This window comes from Nicotiana tabacum, chromosome 21 (genome assembly GCF_000715075.1).
Source record: "Nicotiana tabacum cultivar K326 chromosome 21, ASM71507v2, whole genome shotgun sequence".
NCBI lineage: Eukaryota > Viridiplantae > Streptophyta > Magnoliopsida > Solanales > Solanaceae > Nicotiana > Nicotiana tabacum.
Genome location: NC_134100.1, coordinates 80874426 through 80889728, shown reverse-complemented (window position 1 = coordinate 80889728; position 15303 = coordinate 80874426). Strand labels below are relative to the sequence as shown.

Below are 15303 nucleotides of genomic sequence, written 5' to 3'. Positions count from 1 at the left end.
AACACTAATAACCCAGATTAATTAATAAGTCGAGTTGATTGAAGAATTCAATAGGATTGTTATCCAACTACGACCCTAGAATATTAGTTCTAATTGAATTAAAATCTTTGTGCTAAGTATGTTAGTTAATTAGTTCTTCTTTTTAATCACAACTCAAGTAGTAGAATTAATAAAAAAATATCACCTTAAAATTGTTCTTAACACGATAAATAAGAATTTGCTTGATTTAGTTGATAATTGATCATAAGTTCTCGTGGGAACGATACTCTACTCACTCTTTATTACTTGATTGACTGTGTATACTTGCGTGTGTGATTTAGGGCAACAAGTTTTTAGTGTTTATAAAAATTTCTTCCTTTTTTTAAAGCACACTAAGCTACGAAAGAATAATACAACTAAGTTAAAATGACAAAGAAAATTACCCAAACAATCTCCCTACCCCACATTTAAAATTGTGTATCGCCCTAATGCACACCATAAATATTAAGATGGTAAAAGAGACTCCCTGAGAAGTCAAAGGTCGAAACAATAGTAACTCAGCGGGTACTCAGACTTCTTCCGGACATTAGTCTTGTGTGTGGACACTAGGGGTGGGCATATTTCGGTCTGAATCGAAGAAATCGGCCGACCGAAAATATTTTTATTTCGGTTTCAGTTTTTTCGGTCGGTTTCAGTTTAAAATTTTAAAATTTTAATTTTTCGATTCGGTTTTCGGTTATTAATTTATTTGGTCCGGTTAACCGAAAAATCGAATTATTAGCATATAGATTCTTTAAGTTATATATAGGCTAAGCCCATAGGTAATAATATAGGCCCAATTTTGAAGTCCATCAAAGACCCAATCCAAACTTACCATTTTATTCTAACTTGTCGAAATTTTGAAAGAAAACCAACAAATTTGTCAGTCCAATTATTATATAGAGAGAGCTCAATATGATAATGTTCAAACCGAAAACTGACTAGAAAATAAACCGAATCGAAATTAGAAAACCGAACTGAACCGAACTTATTTAAGTTCGATTTCGGTTACTACTTTTATAAAATCGAAAACCAAATAATCGAACCGAATTTTTTCAAAACGAACCGAACCGACCGAATGCCTACCCGGTGGACACCCCACAATTATTTCCGGTCTTTTGCAACTAAATTTAGAAATTGAAAAAACATATACATATTTGGACCATTAAGAGGGTCACGTAAAAAAGTAGAATGAACGTGCCTAAAATCTTCGAATAGGTGTCCCTCTCCTCCTTGTAGCGGTGCTCCACTCCGCTCCTCGTTCTGCATTTCTTCCCAAACCCATCATATCTCCTCTTCTCTGTACACACACAGACACACACTGAGAGACCTAGAATAGACAGTAATGGGCGCATACAGAGCGGACGACGATTACGATTATTTATTCAAGGTTGTATTGATCGGCGATTCCGGCGTCGGTAAATCCAACCTCCTCTCCAGATTCACTCGCAATGAGTTCAGTCTCGAGTCAAAGTCAACGATCGGCGTTGAATTCGCCACTCGTAGCATTCGTGTAGACGATAAAGTGGTCAAGGCTCAGATTTGGGATACCGCCGGTCAAGAACGGTATCTCCATTTTTCATTTACTCAATTTCCTTTTTTACTGTATTCATTGAACTGTAAATATTTGAGATCTGAAATTCTGATGCAAATTGCTTTGCTCAATTGACGTTATATAACTTGTTAGGGTTCCGTTTTTGTGGCAAAATCAGATCTGATACGAACATTACTAAACGATAGATGGCGTTTGTATCAGAAAATGTTGACATTTTTTATTTCAAGTTTATCATTAGAGAAAGCTCAGGTTTTGCAACAAAAAAAAAAATCTAATTGCCTTTGGTTGAAAAGAAAAAATGTCAATTTTTGCTGAAACAAATGCCACCTAAATACCCGTACCTATGTTGGTGGGAGCTAACAGGTACTCGGAATAGTTGAGTATGTGCAAGCTGGCCCGAACACCACCGTCGGAAAAAATTGCCACCTGAATACTTTACCTAGTTGTATTTTTTTCCGGTTCTTCTGGTCATATAATTGTTGTTATTATTCTTGAACTACACATTTTATCTTTCAATTTCACTTCTTCATCAAAGGTTTTTGCTTTCTTAAAGCCCGAATTTTTTTTCACTCTTTGCTTTTGATAACACATTGAACTGTACAACCATGAGATTGTGAGAGTAAGAAGCACAGAACTTGTGTGAATAATTTTTGGAGATTTCTTGTCTCACAGTGGTGGAAACTGGAACCAGGAATTTAAAGAAGAGGGATTCAAAAGTTGTCATACTTGGGATTTGAACCTATGACCTAAAGTCATATTTTGAACGGCAAAGGGTCAAATATACCATTCTACTTTCGAAAATGGTGTAAGAATACCCCTCGTTATACTATTGGGTTATCTATACCCTGCAGTCATACTTCGGGTTCAAATATACCCCTCATTTAAACGAAGGGACACGTGTCATCGTCCTGTTGGTCAAATCTAAATATCTCCTAATTAATTAAAAAGGCCCATTACTATACTCGAAAAATAATTTTTTTTTGTAAAAACTGGAAAAAACTAAATTTATTTTTTACAACAAACTGAAAAAAACGAAAATATTTTTTTTTCCAGTTTTTACAAAAAAACTGCTTTAAAAAAACTGAAAAATATTTTCTAAAACAATATTTTTGTAAAAACTGGAAAAAAAACTGAAAAGCAATTTTCTAAAGCAATTAAAAACTGGAAAAAACTGAAATATTTTAAACTAAAAACTGAAAAAAAAGAAAATATTTGTTTTTTCAGTTTTTACAAAAACATTGCTTTAGAAAATTGCTTTTTAGTTTTTTTTTCCAGTTTTTATAAAAATATTATTTTAGAAAATATTTTCCAGCTTTTCTTAAAGCTACTGGAAAAAAAACATTTTCATTTTTGTTTTTTTCAGTTTTTAGTAAAAAATATTTAAGTTTTTTCCAGTTTTTACAAAAAAAAAAAATTGCTTTAGAAAATTAATTTTCAGTTGTTTTTTTCAGTTTTTACAAAAACATTGTTTTTAGAAAATATTTTTCAGTTTTTTTAAAGCAGTTATTTTGTAAAAACTGGAAAAAAAAATATTTTCGTTTTTTTCAGTTTTTTGTAATTTTTTTTAATAGTTTTTTCCAGTTTTTACAAAAAAATAAATTATTTTTCGGGTATGGGTAATGGGTCTTTTTAATTAATTAGGAGATATTTAGAATTGACCAACAGGACGATGACACGTGTCCCTCCGTTTAAATGAGGGGTATATTTGAACCCAAAGTATGACTGCAGGGGTATAAACAGTGTTTTTGAAAGCGAGAAGCGCAAAAAAGCGACAGGGGCTCGCCTCGCTTCAAAAGCGAAGCGCAAAGTGAAGCGCACGCTTCATTGAAGTGAAGCGCAATTCTTAATAATTAATTTTATAAACTGAAATACACATTAAAAAAATTAAATAAACTAAAATATAACATATCATATAAAATTAATCAAATAAACTGAAAATATAACATATATATAATAATTAATTTTATAAAGAACTACACATTAAAAAAATCAAATAAACTGAAAAATATAACATATATATATAATAGTAATTAATTTTATAAACTAAAATACATATTAAAATTAATAAATAAGAAGAATAAAAGGGAAAAAAAAAGAAGAAAACCCTGCCCTAGCTGTGCAGACGCTGGACGAAAAAAACTGAAAAGAGAAGAGAAGAAGAAGAAGAAGGAAGAAAGAAGGAAGAAGAAAGAAAAAAAGATAAAATGCCTTAGGGTGAGCAGACGCCTGGATGGGAACAAGAAGGAGAAAGAAGGAAGAAGAAAGAAGAAAGAAAAAAAGGAGAAGAAGAAAGGACAAGAAGAAGAAAGAAGAAAAATTACCTAGAGGAAGTCTCTGGCGAATGAAACCCTAGCAGCAGCAATTGATTTTGGGAAGAAGAGAGAAATGGTCGATCAATTTGGTCTTAGGGGTCTGTTTTGTATAATAAAAAAACAGACCCAAACTTTTTTTTTAAACAAACTGACCCCTTTCGACTGAAGCGAGCGCTTCTGCGCTTCACGCTTCAAAGTCGCTTCGCGCTTTTTCGACTGAAGCGAGCGCTTCATCTGGTCGAGTCACCTCGGGCATGGAAAAGCGAGCAGCCATCGCTTCGCGTCGCTTCTCGCTTAAAGCGACGAAGCGATCGCTTTTTAAAACACTGGGTATAAATAACCCAATAGTATAACGAGGGGTATTCTTAGACCATTTTCGAAAGTAGAGGGGTGTATTTGATCCTTTGCCGTATTTTGAACCCCTTTTACCACTTTCTAGAACTTTTCCTTAAGTCAAGGGGATTCAATCGCTTATATATAACCAAAATAACTAGTTTTAGCCCTATTTAAGTACATAATTGTTCAGCGAAGGAGGCTCAATTGAACCCCCTTCCTTCAAGCTAGCTCCGCCCCTGAAATCTCAGTCTCATAGGTAAAGCCACTGCCTTTTTTTCTTCTAGCACCAACAGGCTTTTCGTAATTCAAGGGCAAGAGAATTGGACAGATTGCTCTCAGAACGCCAATGACTTTTTTTCCTTATATTTCTCGTCCAGAACAAGCTAGCCTCCAATTGTTACTGAGACCACTTTACAAGTGAGCTGCATGCCCAGGCTAGAAAAGGAGTTCAAGCTCTTTTCTGGCTCTCCTTAAATCTCCCTTTTATTGTATTCCACTGCCTAATCATATAGTTTGATGGATTTCATGTGGTTTTCCTCAAACAAAAGAGCCAGGTGATCAGCTAGGATGGTAAGGCTACAACAGTGACCTTTTGAGTTTATAGATTTCTGCCCACCCTACTCCAAGGGGATCAGTCTTCAAAATTAAGTTAGTCTTCACTTTTTTTTTGAATCATGGATCTAAGATGAAATGTTCTTTCTTGATTTTGTTTCATTAGGCTAACATTGATCTCTGAAATGATTTCAGCTGTTATTTTTTCGTTCGTTTTGAAGTCTGAAATGAGATGTGGTCATGTTCTTGTTATAAATAAGTTTGACTAGGGGCTCTTTTCATTCCTTATTTTCTCCTATCTATTGTTGTAGTAGGTTTCCAGCCTTGACTGACCCATGTTTCTATAGCTTTTACAGTCTAAGGTCCTATAAATATTTTATGTTCAGCTTGTTTTTCCTGGTACAATTTCTATGTTATTTTATATCGTACTTTCCAATATGGAAATGTTTTGATTCGATGTTTTTTATCATAATAATTTCTCAATTTGTGCTCTTTGTTTAAGATATCGCGCAATCACAAGTGCCTACTATCGAGGAGCTGTCGGTGCATTGCTTGTCTATGATGTCACTCGTCATGTAACCTTTGAGAATGTAGAGAGATGGTTAAAAGAGCTCCGAGACCACACCGACTCTAGCATTGTCATAATGCTGGTGGGTAATAAGGCAGATTTGCGTCATCTGCGGGCTGTTTCAACTGAGGATGCCAAGGCGTTTGCTGAGAAGGAAAGTACGTTTTTCATGGAAACATCTGCGTTGGAGTCCATGAACGTGGACAATGCCTTCACAGAAGTGCTCACTCAAATACACCGCGTTGTTAGCAGGAAAGCTCTTGAAGTAGGAGATGACCCTGCAGCATTACCGAAGGGGCAAACTATTAATGTTGGAGGGAAGGATGATGTTTCTGAAGTAAAGAAAGCCGGGTGCTGTTCTTCTTAGAACAAAGAGTAATACAAATGGTTGAAGAGGTTCTCTTTGTTTTGAGCACAAAAATTGACATGGCAGTTGTACTTCTCCCTCTATATACTAGGAAGTAACCACATGGATTGCTCATCAATGGGAGCTTTATTAACTGGACCACTAGGCATTACTGAATTGAGTGCAGCCCCAAGATTGATTATCCAAGTGACTTCATAGCATTCTTTATCCTTGTTTCTATATTTTGCTTCCCTTGGTCAATGATTATAGTATTAGCTTCTTGTGGACCTCTAAGATAGGGTATATTTGTTTGGAAAAGATTTGAACTGATACATGTATGAACACATTTTATCCTGCCTTGTACTTGATTGTTTGATTAGTTATGGACTGACGAATATTTTCAATTTCTCATGTTACAGAAGATATTAGTGCTCTCTCTCTTTCTGTTTGTGCTAATTTTGTACACGTTATTTTGATTAGTTGTTGACTGATTGTCTTATTACTGCCCTTCTTTTGAAACAATATTTTGGTTTAGATTCAGTAATATTTACTGTGATGTGAGGAGTATGCCGAGGACGCTTTTTCAGTCTTATACTTTTGGTAGATCTTAAAAGTTTGCCTTCGATGTTGTGGGGAAAAATAATAATCCCGCCCAGGAATAATATTCACGACGAATAATAATAACACAAGAGAGTAACAACGACACTAACTCTTTTAATGGGTAAAATACAATATTCGAGCGGAGCAATATAACCACTATAATATTACAACTTAGTAGTGTCAAGAGACTACTATAATCTTGAAAGAAATAACACTCTTTATTTAAAATATTTCACTACAATATTACTCACACTCACTATTTATCTCACGGACTACAGTCTGAAGATTAGTCTCTTTAACTTCTATTGCTTCTCTCTTATTTTGGTGTGATTGAAATGAAAAATGGATGCCTCTATTTATAGTAAGGGTGTCATTCAACTACTACAAAGAAGATGTCTTGTTGTTGATTTAGTCCTATAATTTTTCAACAAAGTTAGGCACCTCCCATTTTTCTTCAACAAAGTTGTCAACAAAATTAAGCACCTCCCATTTTCTTTAACAAAGTTGTTAACAAAGTTAGACACCTCCCATTTTCTTCTTTGTTTTTCTTTAATATGAGCCCCACAAATCTCTCCCTTAATTTTGATTTTTCTTTTTCATCCCAAGACTTGATCTCAATCTCTAAAAATCCCCAAACTTAAGAGGTTTTGTAAAGATATTTGCAGCCTGATCATGAGACTTCACATATTTGAGCTTGACTTCCTTCTTGGCAATGCACTCTCTGAAGAAGTGATATCTTGTATCTATATGCTTGCTTCGATCATGATACACCGGATTCTTGGCGAGTGCCTGTGCAGATTTGTTATCAAAACAAATCTATGTAGCTTCAATTTGTGGCAAATTGAGCTCCTTCAATAATCTTCTTAGCCAAATAGCATAACAGGTACATGATGTTGTTGCTATATATACAGCTTCACAAGTCGAGAGAGTAACTATGGACTGTTTCTTTAAACTCCAAGAAATAACAGAATCACCCAAGAAAAACACAAAGCCAGTTGTGTTTTTTCTATCATCAATATCTCCCACACAATCACTACCACAAAATCCCATAAGGTTGAAATCATTAGAAGAAGAATAAAATAACCCAATGTCGATCGTACCTTTTAGGTAACGAAGAATTCTTCTAGTGACTTTCAAATGAGTGGAGATATGAGCTTCCATGAAGCGTCTTACTACTACAACTGCAAAGAGTATATCTGACCTGGTACAAGTCAAGTACCTCAATCTTCCCACAAGACTTTTGAAAAATGTTGGATCCATATTTTCTCCTTCATCAAACTTGGACAATTTTGTCTCACTCTCCATCAGTGTATTCACGAGGTTTCAATCGAGCATGTTGAACTTCTTCAAGATCTCCTTTTGTATATCTTTCTTGAGAGATGAAAATTCCATCCTCCATCTGTTTCACTTCTAGGCCCAAGTAGTATGACATGAGCCCTACATCTGTCATCTCGAACTCACGAGATATATCTTCCTTAAAAGTTTCAAACAAACTTGGGTTATTACCCATGAAAATAAGATCGTCAACATAAAGACAAACAAGTAAGATATCTCTATTAGTATGAACTTTAAGGTAAAGAGCATATTCATGGAGACAACGAGTAAACCCATTGTCTTGAAAATACTTGTCGATACAACTATTCCATGCTTGTGGGGCTTGCTTTAATCCATATAAAGCTTTCTTCAATCGCAACACTTTATCTTCGTGGTTTTTGACCACAAAGCCCAATGGTTGTTCAACATAGACTTCTTCTTCAAGATAGCCATTCAAAAAAGCTGACTTGACATCTAGTTGATGGATCTTCCACTTCATTTGCGCCGCCAAAGAGATAAGCAAACGAATCGTCTCTATGCGGGCAACAGGTGCATAGACTTCTTCATAGTCAATGCCTTGCCTTTGCTTGTAGCCTTTAGCCACAAGTCGTACCTTGTATCTCTCCACATCTCCATCAACATTCTTCTTTGCCTTGTATACCCATTTAACTCCAATTGCTCGATGACCCTTGGGAAGTGTTGTTAACTCCCAAGTATTGTTCTTCTTTATTGACTCGATCTCCTCCTCCATGGCTTGTCTCCACCTTTTGTCTTCAACAGCTTCATCAAAGTTCATTGGTTCACTATCAGCAAAGAGACAATATAAAAAATCAAAATTAGTAACTTCCTCTGTGTCCTCATAGAGTTCTTGAATACTCCTTGTCCTTTGTGGTTGTTAATTTGAACTTTCTTGAGAAGAGATAGATGCAACATTTGTTGGAGAAGGAGGTGGAGTTTTATCCTGCACAGGTTTCACGGTCTCTGGTTCTTGTTCATCACCAAAGTATGGAAGAAAATCATATGAAGTTTCTTCCTGAGCTTCCCAGTTCCATGCCAATTATTCATCAAATCCAACATCGCGACTTACCACCATCTTGCCACTACTTGGGTTGTATAGCTTGTAGCCTTTTGAACTCGTATCATAGCCAACAAACACATACTTGACACTTCGATCGTCAAGCTTCGCTCTCCCTTGATGTGGCACATGAGCATAGGCTATGCTCCCAAAGATTCTCAAATACTTGACACCTGACTTTCTTCCACTCCATGCTTCTTGGGGGGTTTGATCTCTAACATTCTTTGTTGGAGACCTGTTGTTCAAATAAACTGCACAAGATACAGCTTCTTCCCAAAATTCATTGGGTATATTTTTAGCTTTTAACATACATCTAGCCATATTAAGAATCGTTCGATTCTTTCTCTCTGCAACTCCATTTTATTGGGGTGAATAAGGTACAGTTAGAGGGCGACGAATTTCATGAGATTTACAAAAGTCATTAAATTCGTTTGAAGTGAATTCGCCTCCTCTATCGGACCTTAAAGCTTTTATTTTATAGCCACTTTCTTTTTCTACAAGTACTTTAAAATTTTTAAAAATAGCAAAAGCTTTAGATTTTTAGTTCAAGAAATAAACCCAAGTCTTTCTACTAAAGTCATCAATAAAAAGTAAAAAGTATTTACTTTTACCAAAGGAAGGTAGATTGATTGGTTCACACACATCAGTGTGAACAAGCTGAAGTGCCTTGGTTGATCTTGACATGGCCTCCTTTGGAAAACTCCTCCTTGCATGTTTTCCAAGAAGACAAGCTTTACACAATTGATTGGGATGGCTTATTGATGGTATCCCAGGCATCATGTTCTTTTCTCCCATTGATTTGAGCGCTTCAAAATTTAAGTGCCCAAATCGCATGTGCCAACACCATGATTCATCTTGTACATTAGCCTTCAAATACTTTGCATCAATTTTCTTAAGATTCAGAGAGAATAATCTATTCTTAGCCATATGCACTTTAGCAATTAGAATTCCACTTGAATTTCTAAGCCAAAGATGCATATTTTTCATGTGGATGTCATATTCCTTTTTAAAAAGTTGGCCCAAACTCAAAATATTAATTTTTAATTTTGTGACATAATAAACATCTTGAATTAGCTTGTGACTACCATCTTTACAGGAGATCAGAATCGTACCTATCCCTTCAATTTGAATCTTTGAGGTATCTCCAAAGGACACATTACCTCTCACTGTTTTATTTATCTCCACAAACTTTTCTTTGCATCCACACATATGATTGCTTGCTCCATTGTCCAAATACCACGAGCTGCAATCATCCTTGTCTTCTTCCTTCAAAGCCATCAACAGCGTTGACTCAACTTCTTCTTTTTTGTCGTCAACAAGGTTAGCTTTTTCTTCAACATTGCTACGACATTCTCAAGAGTACTGGCCAAATTTATGACAATTATAACACTCAATTTTGGATTTGTCATACCTTTATCTATTATTTTCTTGGTAGTAGCCACGTCCTCTTCCTTCTCTATGTCCACGACCACGACCTCTGAATGTCTGGTGGATTTTAACTTCATTGTTGAAGTTGTTAGCGTTGCTTTTTCCTCTTCCATGACTGCCACAACCTCGTCCCTGTCCATTCCCTCGATAGCTCTTTTCACCTCCATAATCTTTGAAGGATGCCTGAGTTTTAAGAAGTTGCTCCAATAGCACTTCTTGTCTCCTCTTGATCTTTTCTTCATGGGTCTGTAAATAACCCTCCAATTGCTCTACCATCATAGAGTCTAAATCTTTAGACTCAATAGCACACACCACAAAATCAAATTTAGGTGTTAAAGTACGAAGGATCTTTTCTACCACACGGACATCTTTTATGTCCTCCCCATATCTTCTTAATTGATTTACAACAACCTTCACTTTTGAACAATAATCTGAAATGCATTCGGATTCTTTCATTTTTAAAACTTCAAAATCAGCCTTTAGAGTTTGAAGTTTTACCTTCCTCACTTTGGCAACTCCTTGAAGAGAATTTTGTAAAATCTCCCAAGCTTCCTTTGAGGTGGTAGCATCTGCCACCTTCTCGAACATGGCATCATCCAGACATTGATGGATGAGCGTGAGGGCTTGTTGATCCTTCCTCCTTGTCTTTGCCAAGACATCTTTTTTATTTTGAGGCAGATCTTTCTCATTATCGGGTTTTGCATACCCTCTATCTACGATTTTTCACACATCCTGAGAGCCAAGAATGGCTTTCATACATAGACACCATTTCTCATAATTATCTTTTGTGAGACGGGGGTACTGAAAAGACAACGTACCATTATTTGCCATGGCTCTGATACCACGTTGTTGGAAAAAATAATAATCCCGCCCAGGAATAATATCCACGACAAATAATAATAACACAAGAGAGTAACAACGACACCAACTCTTTTAATGAGCAAAATACAATACCCGAGCGGAGCAATATAACCACTATAATTTTACAACTTAGTAGTGTCAATAGCTTACTACAATCTTGAAAGAAATAACACTCTTTATTTAAAACACTCCACTACAATATTACTCACACTCACTATTTATCTCACAGACTACAATCTGTGGATTACTCTCTCTAACTTCTATTGCTTCTCTCTTATGTTGGTGTGATTGAAATGAAGAATGGAGGCCTCTATTTATAGTAAGAGATGCCATTCAACTACTACAAAGAAGATGTCTTGTTGTTGATTTAATCCTATAATTTTTCAACAAAGTTAGGCACCTCACATTTTCTTCAATAAAGTTGTCAACAAAATTAGGCACCTCTCATTTTGTTCAACAAAGTTGTCAACAAAGTTAGGTACCTCCCATTTTCTTTTTTGTTTTTCTTTAATATGTGCCCCACGTATGCGGGGAACTGATTAGCTCTTTAATTTGGGGTTGCTCAAGAAAATCATAAATACCAGTTTGACCCATGAAATTGTGTTGTAGATGACGTAAAAAGGTTACATGGCCAGTATCCACAGAACTCCATTTGTGTTATAAGCATATGTGCCAAAAAGTAGCCACAGCACTAGGAACGAACAGGGGATAGACAACTTTTTTATGGTACTAAATTTTTTTATTAATCACCAAGAGAATTACAAAACTTCAGCTAGGCCACAACCCGGTCTGCTGTCTTCTCTAATCAAGCTCAAAAACAAACAAAACCTGCTAATAATTCTTGCCTTAATGGAATTAAGAAGCCCACCTCCTAGGGAGGGTTTCTTCTTAATCCCATGTCTAAAGTATTACAGAATCACTTAAACACCAGAAACTCAAATCAGCTAAGACTAAAATACTAAAAGTTTGATAGGTCAGTAACTACGATGAGTAAAAATAAAAGTAATAACAATAATACTGATACAAAACTAGAGCTATCATTGAATTCACAAGATTAATCATGGATGGGCAGAACTGGATCGCTACAACACGGACATGATTTCGTCCTCGTCAGTAGCCACTTGTTGGCGCAATCTGCATGAAAGTCATAGCCACATTGAAGTGTGCCAATGATATCATCATCTTCATATTCATATGCACAGATGAAACATGCATCTTTTTCTTCATCTTCACACATTGGAGCATAAAATATTCTTGTTTCTAAATACTCAGATATGTCAATCCCAAACTCTTTTTCTATTTCTCTATCAAGACTATCATATATGTCAACCCCAAACTCCTCTTTCTCCTCTTCTTCTTCAATTTCATCATCAAGATTATCATCAGATTGTGGCACCAGAAACGCATAATGATTAACACTATACTGATCAGATATGTCAACCCCAAACTCTTCTTTTTCTATCTCTGCATCAATTTTATCAAGAATACTATAAGGAACTGATGGTGGGACCCACAAACAATGAGGCATGATACTATAATTGACACTCATTCGAGCTGTTGTAGCCATATGCCTGGCCACTTGATCTCTTGTTTGCAACATAGTTGTATGAGACATTTTGTAGAATGAAATTTGTTGGGATTATAGGGTTTAATGTTTACAGAGTTAAATAGGCCGAATTAATACCCAATTTGATTGGGAATAGGATTAGTAAATGTTATTTTCCCTTGGAGTCTTGCGTATCAAGTTTCTTTCCCTATTCTTTTAGTGTCCTTTATTCTATTTCTTCTATTTAATAGATAATTAGGCACCTAAAATTATTCCTATTAAATATGAATATGCAATTCAAATAATTATTATTTCTTATTAAGATAAGGAAATTTTTTTAATCATTTGTTATCAGCTTGTTACCAAACATTAGTCACATAATTCTTACTTTATACGACTAAAAATGCTAGAAGAAATTGTGCAAGTTGAAAAATTAAATTACTCAACTTAATATACATATAGATAAGAAATTATATTCCAAGTGTCCATTTTGATTATTGATTAATGTGAATAGTTACCTTGGTTAAAATCTTATTTAAAATCAATAATTATATAGGAGAAATTATATTCCAAGTGTACATTTTGATTATTGATTGATGTGAATAGTTACCTTGGTTAAAATCTTATTTCAAATCAATAATTGTATAGGGTAAAATATGCTATGACACGTGACCGTCCAAAAAACGGACGCGTGAAACTCAAGATGGGGGATGGCCAAAGATCGAAGACAACTGTTTCGTTTGTCACCGGAAAGAATAATGCTCATAAAGATGTGATAAATGTTGTTCGCTCGGTAGCATTTAATAGAGAACATTCCATGGCATTAAGAGCAATTACCCGTTACAGGGAATTTGGCATTTATGTTTACTGTTATATCTTCATCAATGTCCCTCATAATTGACATTAAAGGAGGGCACGATCCTAGGACCTTCTCCCCTAGACATAGCTATAAATAGTGAGCTCAGTTATCATTGTAAAGGACACGAATTTTCTCGCAAACTTACGCTACATCTATACAAAGCTTAATACCATCTTATCTTCTTACTTTTTGATTTCGTCATTGTTGTGCCCAAAAATCCTGTTCCCGGAACTATTGCTTCTGTTATTTCGTCTACATCCTAAGGCTAAGTATTCCATAATTCTTCGATTATTTTATTATTTCAGAATTAAATTAATTTATTTGTCTAGAAACTACGTATAAATTTAATCGCACCGTTTTACGAGTAAATAGTTTAGCGCCCATTGTGGGCCCCCGACAACCATGTCCTTTATTCTATTTCTTCGCTTTTTATTCTAGACTAGATAATTAACCCCCTAAAATTATTCCTATTAGACATAAAATATATAATTCAAATAATTATTATTTCTTATTAAGATAAGGGAAAATTTTTAATCATTTGTTATCAGCTTATTACCAATCATTAGTCACATAATTCTTACTTGAGGGATTTTATTGAGGTAATCAAAGATGAAAGTGGTAGATAATTAAAATAGTAGTCCACTGAAACTTAACTGAATTAATTTTTGCAACTTTGATTTTGTATTTCTTTCAATGTCTTTGTAGATTCGCTTCAAGCTAATTAGATCGTGACACACCCTAGATTGAAATGATAAGTGCTAGGAGAAATTGTGCAAGCTGAAAAATTAAATTACTCGATTTTAATATACATAGAGATAAGAAATTAACTTCCAAGTGTCCATGTTGATTATTGATTAATGTGAATAGTTACCTGGGTTAAAATCTTATTTAAAATCAATAATGTCTCGAAAAAAAATGAATTGCATGAATTGACTATATTATCAGTTAAAAAATAATAATTATTGAAAAGAATCTAAAATGCTTGAATAATAAACTACATATGTATCTACTCCCTCTATTCCTTATGTGAACCTATTTCCTTTTTGGTCCGTTCCAAAAAGAATGACTCCTTTCTAAATTTGGAAACAATTTTGCTTAAACTTACAATTCTACCCTTAATGAGAAGTTTTTATAACCACACAAATACTCCGGGCCTATTTTTGAATTGTTTAGAACCACAAATTCCAAAAGTCTTCATTTTTTCTTAAACTCCGTGCCCAGTCAAACAGGTCCACATAAATTGAAACGGAGGGAGTATAATTTTACAAAGACATTAAATAATCATCACATATCAAGTTTCTGATGCCTATGAAAGAGGGCGGGCAGACGAGGGCGAGTCGAAGAGAGAACTGACGGGTTTCTAGGTTGGTGAGCTTTCGAAGAAAAGGTGCACATGATATTTTAAACGAATACCACATCAATATGAGATAAGGGAGCACGATTATAGGCTCAATAATGACCTAATCCAAGAAATAAATTTGTAAGGTCTATTGCACCAAAGCAGACAATATTTGGTATGAGCTTGCATTGTGACAGTTGTTTTGACACATGCATCACACACTTTGTGATCTTTGAAACTTGACATAGGTAGTCCACGCACCAGGTCCTTCTTGACCAATTTGTTCAGCAACGTAAAGCTTGCATGACCCAATCTTTTGTGCCACGATTCAACATTTTCATCAATAACACTCAAGCATGTAAGATCCCCATTGTGCAAGGACTGAAAATCAGCAACATAAATATTTTTGTATCTTTTTGCCACCAGAACCACTTCACCAGTCACAAGATTTGTGACTGTGCAGGTTTTGGATACAAATTCCACTTTGTTTCCTTTGTCGCAGATTTGAGAGACACTCAGTAGGCTATATTTCAAGCCATTCACATAATACACATTCTCAATTGAGTGAGTGAGCGTCTTCCCAAATCTTTATAC

General features: G+C 35.1%; 1 protein-coding gene across 1 annotated transcript; it reads left to right on the top strand.

Annotated features, from left to right (window-relative positions):
* Window positions 1-1206: 1206 nt before the first annotated feature.
* Window positions 1207-6091, top strand: LOC107799657 (ras-related protein RABA1f). The gene is made up of 2 exons (XM_016622796.2): window positions 1207-1584; window positions 5276-6091. Exons 1-2 carry the CDS (start codon window positions 1364-1366, stop codon window positions 5706-5708), a joined length of 654 nt encoding a protein of 217 aa, XP_016478282.1. The 5' UTR covers window positions 1207-1363; the 3' UTR covers window positions 5709-6091.
* Window positions 6092-15303: the final 9212 nt, after the last annotated feature.